This window comes from Homarus americanus, unplaced genomic scaffold (genome assembly GCF_018991925.1).
Source record: "Homarus americanus isolate GMGI-L3 unplaced genomic scaffold, GMGI_Hamer_2.0 scaffold56632, whole genome shotgun sequence".
In the NCBI taxonomy this organism is placed as follows: domain Eukaryota; kingdom Metazoa; phylum Arthropoda; class Malacostraca; order Decapoda; family Nephropidae; genus Homarus; species Homarus americanus.
The window spans coordinates 4,867-7,346 of NW_024715710.1; the positions used below are offsets into that span (position 1 = coordinate 4,867).

The 2,480-nt window shown below is 42.8% G+C and overlaps 1 protein-coding gene across 1 annotated transcript; it reads left to right on the forward strand.

The window, feature by feature from the left end:
* The first annotated feature begins 254 nt into the window (after positions 1-254).
* On the forward strand, positions 255-1,599 carry LOC121857938. Its single transcript, XM_042354183.1, has 3 exons — positions 255-400; positions 624-852; positions 895-1,599. The coding sequence occupies exons 1-3, from the start codon at positions 255-257 to the stop codon at positions 1,597-1,599; spliced, it is 1,080 nt and encodes a 359-aa protein (XP_042210117.1).
* The last annotated feature ends 881 nt before the right edge of the window (positions 1,600-2,480 follow it).

The following is a 2,480-nucleotide window of genomic DNA, read 5'->3' on the forward strand; positions in this document are numbered from 1 at the left end:
GTAATTCGATCGCAGACGGGGAGCAGGATTAATTCACGCTGCATAACTTCTATCCTGGTGGTCATAAGGCAGCCGAGGATGAGTCTCATCGTTCTGTTTTGGATTTTCTCTATACTTTGTTTCTCGCGTTGGGAGGCGACTACAAAGACAGGACATGCATAATCTATGACAGCTATGGTGATGGCAATGAGACGTAGGACCCCGACAGAGGCTCCTTTGAGGCCGTGGGTGAGGTACTGGAGGGGCCTCGTTCGATGGCGGCACTGGGAGATGACATGGGCGGCGACAGTGGGGGTGGTGGCGCTGGTAGTGACTCGCAGGGCTACACCAAGGTACCTGTAGGTGCGTACTTGATCAATGTCTTGTCCTTGCAAAGTCAGCGGTGTCTGACCCTGGAAGTGTGAGATGAACTTGGTTTTAGTGTGTGAGATGACTAGACCGAGTGTTCGACAGGTCCGGGCGAACGCGGAGAGTGTCATATTATGGAATACATGTTCTCTTGTTCTAATTGGGTTTTGTTTTGTTCTGTTGCAGATGTATATGGATTTATGAGTTGAATAAAACCTTGATTACTGAAGGTGTTTGATCTCATACGACAATTTATTCAACTCATATTCTACTAGCAACATGGAACGCATACTCTGCCCCGACAAGCTTGATGTTGATCCAAATTCCCCAGCTGCTGAGAAGGAATACAAGCATTGGCTTAAAACTTTTGAAAACATTATTGATGAGTGTGGAGACAGAGCGCCTGACAAACTACGATGTTTGACAAAATATGTGTCTGCTACTGTGTATGAATTTTTTGCTGATGCTACGGAGTTTGAAACCGCGATACAAGTGTTAGAAAAGGTATATGTTTAAAAGAAAAATGAGATATTCGCCGGACACCAGCTCGCCACAAGACGTCAGCGTCCTTCCGAAACACTGGATGAATTTCTTCGCGACTTGCACAGACTCGGCAAAGATTGTACTCTAAAAGCTGTCACGGCCGAAGAATATCGTGAAGAGTTAGTATGGGATGACTTCATCAACAGACTGTCTTCTGCAAGTATACGTCAACGTCTATTGGAAAATCAGGCTCTCACACTCTCTCAAGCCTTTGATCAAGCTAGAGCCTTGGATCTTGCACAGCGTACTTCGGAAACCTTCCAGCCACTAGGCCCTGTCATTGCAGCAGCTTCAGGATGTGTGGAGGAAACTGTTAAGTCACCATACACTAATCAACAAGATATATATCCAGATGAGGATTCAACACTTACAAGTATGACCACTAAGAAACGATGTTGGTTTTGTGGTGGCAGTCTTCATTTACGGGCGAGATTTCCAGCTAAAGATAGTGATTGCTTTTCATGTGGAAAAAGAGGGCACTCGGCAAAAGTCTGTCAGACTAAGGGTAAGAAACAGGTCACGGCATCAATTTCATCTCCTACTCTTTGTGCCATCTCAGCTGCTGTTCCTCATTGCCTGAATTGCTCTGCTACAAACTTAAAGGTAAATGGAAGACGAATCTCCCGCCTTATTGGTTCGGCAAGTTCTGAGAGTTTCATTGACAAGAGAGTGGCCTATCGGCTTAAGCTTCACATCAAGTGGATGTAATCTTTTGCCGTAAAGGACGAAATAGTTCTGACAAACTTACAAACTGATGACACAGAAATCTTCAAGCATTCTGCCATACTATTTGGAAGCTGCCACTGCTAAAGTATCTCAATGCAGTTAGGAGCTGCAGGTGTGTGGAATACTGCATCCTGTAGGATATAGATATTTTTTGTTATTTACTGTTTTCTCTAACATTGCATATCTTGACTATAGTAAACAACAGGTCTCCTATGATGATGTATATTACTGTGTTACATTTTAAGTTCTTCAGAGAATCACCTCCGTAAAGCACAACATACAGGTGATATCCCCGTTAGCCGGAATAATTGGTGCAGAGCTCTTCCAGGGATGAGAGACTTCCAGATAACATGAAGACTCTCAAACCATGAAAAAATCCCACATCCCTAGAATTTTTCCGGTTTCATGTAAAAGTTTCTTCGTTTAAACATTCTTTCATCCTCGGAGACCCGGGAAACCTCGTTGATTTTCAGGATGTTTTCATAAAAATTTCCAGAAAATGTGCCTGATATTTAACCTCGAAATTTGCTCCAAGGCCTGGAATCAAATTCAAGAGATTTTTCGGAATTAAAGAAAAAATTAATCTAATTTTCAACCTTGAAAACTCGTTCACAGACCCGGAATGTTGAAAATTTTCCCGGAAAAACTCCGAGCCAATTGCAATTATGAGTATGCATTAACGAATTCTGCGTAATGAAGATATTACTACACTGTAATTATGGCCTGGTATTATTATTGTACATGGCTGGTGAGTTTAGGGGTTTTCATGGGTGCTGAGTGCTGCATAGTGGTGATGCTCCCCCCCCCTCTTTTATTGCGTCACAAAATCTTGGATTTTGGTATTTGTTTAGAAGTGTATTGGG

Coding starts and splice junctions, on each gene's coding strand:
- LOC121857938 (XM_042354183.1), top strand. CDS start 255: ATGGCGGCACTGGGAGATGACATGGGCGGCGACAGTGGGGGTGGTGGC. Junction 401..623: donor CGGTGTCTGACCCTGGAAGT/GTGAGATGAACT, acceptor ATATTCTACTAG/CAACATGGAACGCATACTCT. Junction 853..894: donor CGATACAAGTGTTAGAAAAG/GTATATGTTTAA, acceptor GCCGGACACCAG/CTCGCCACAAGACGTCAGCG.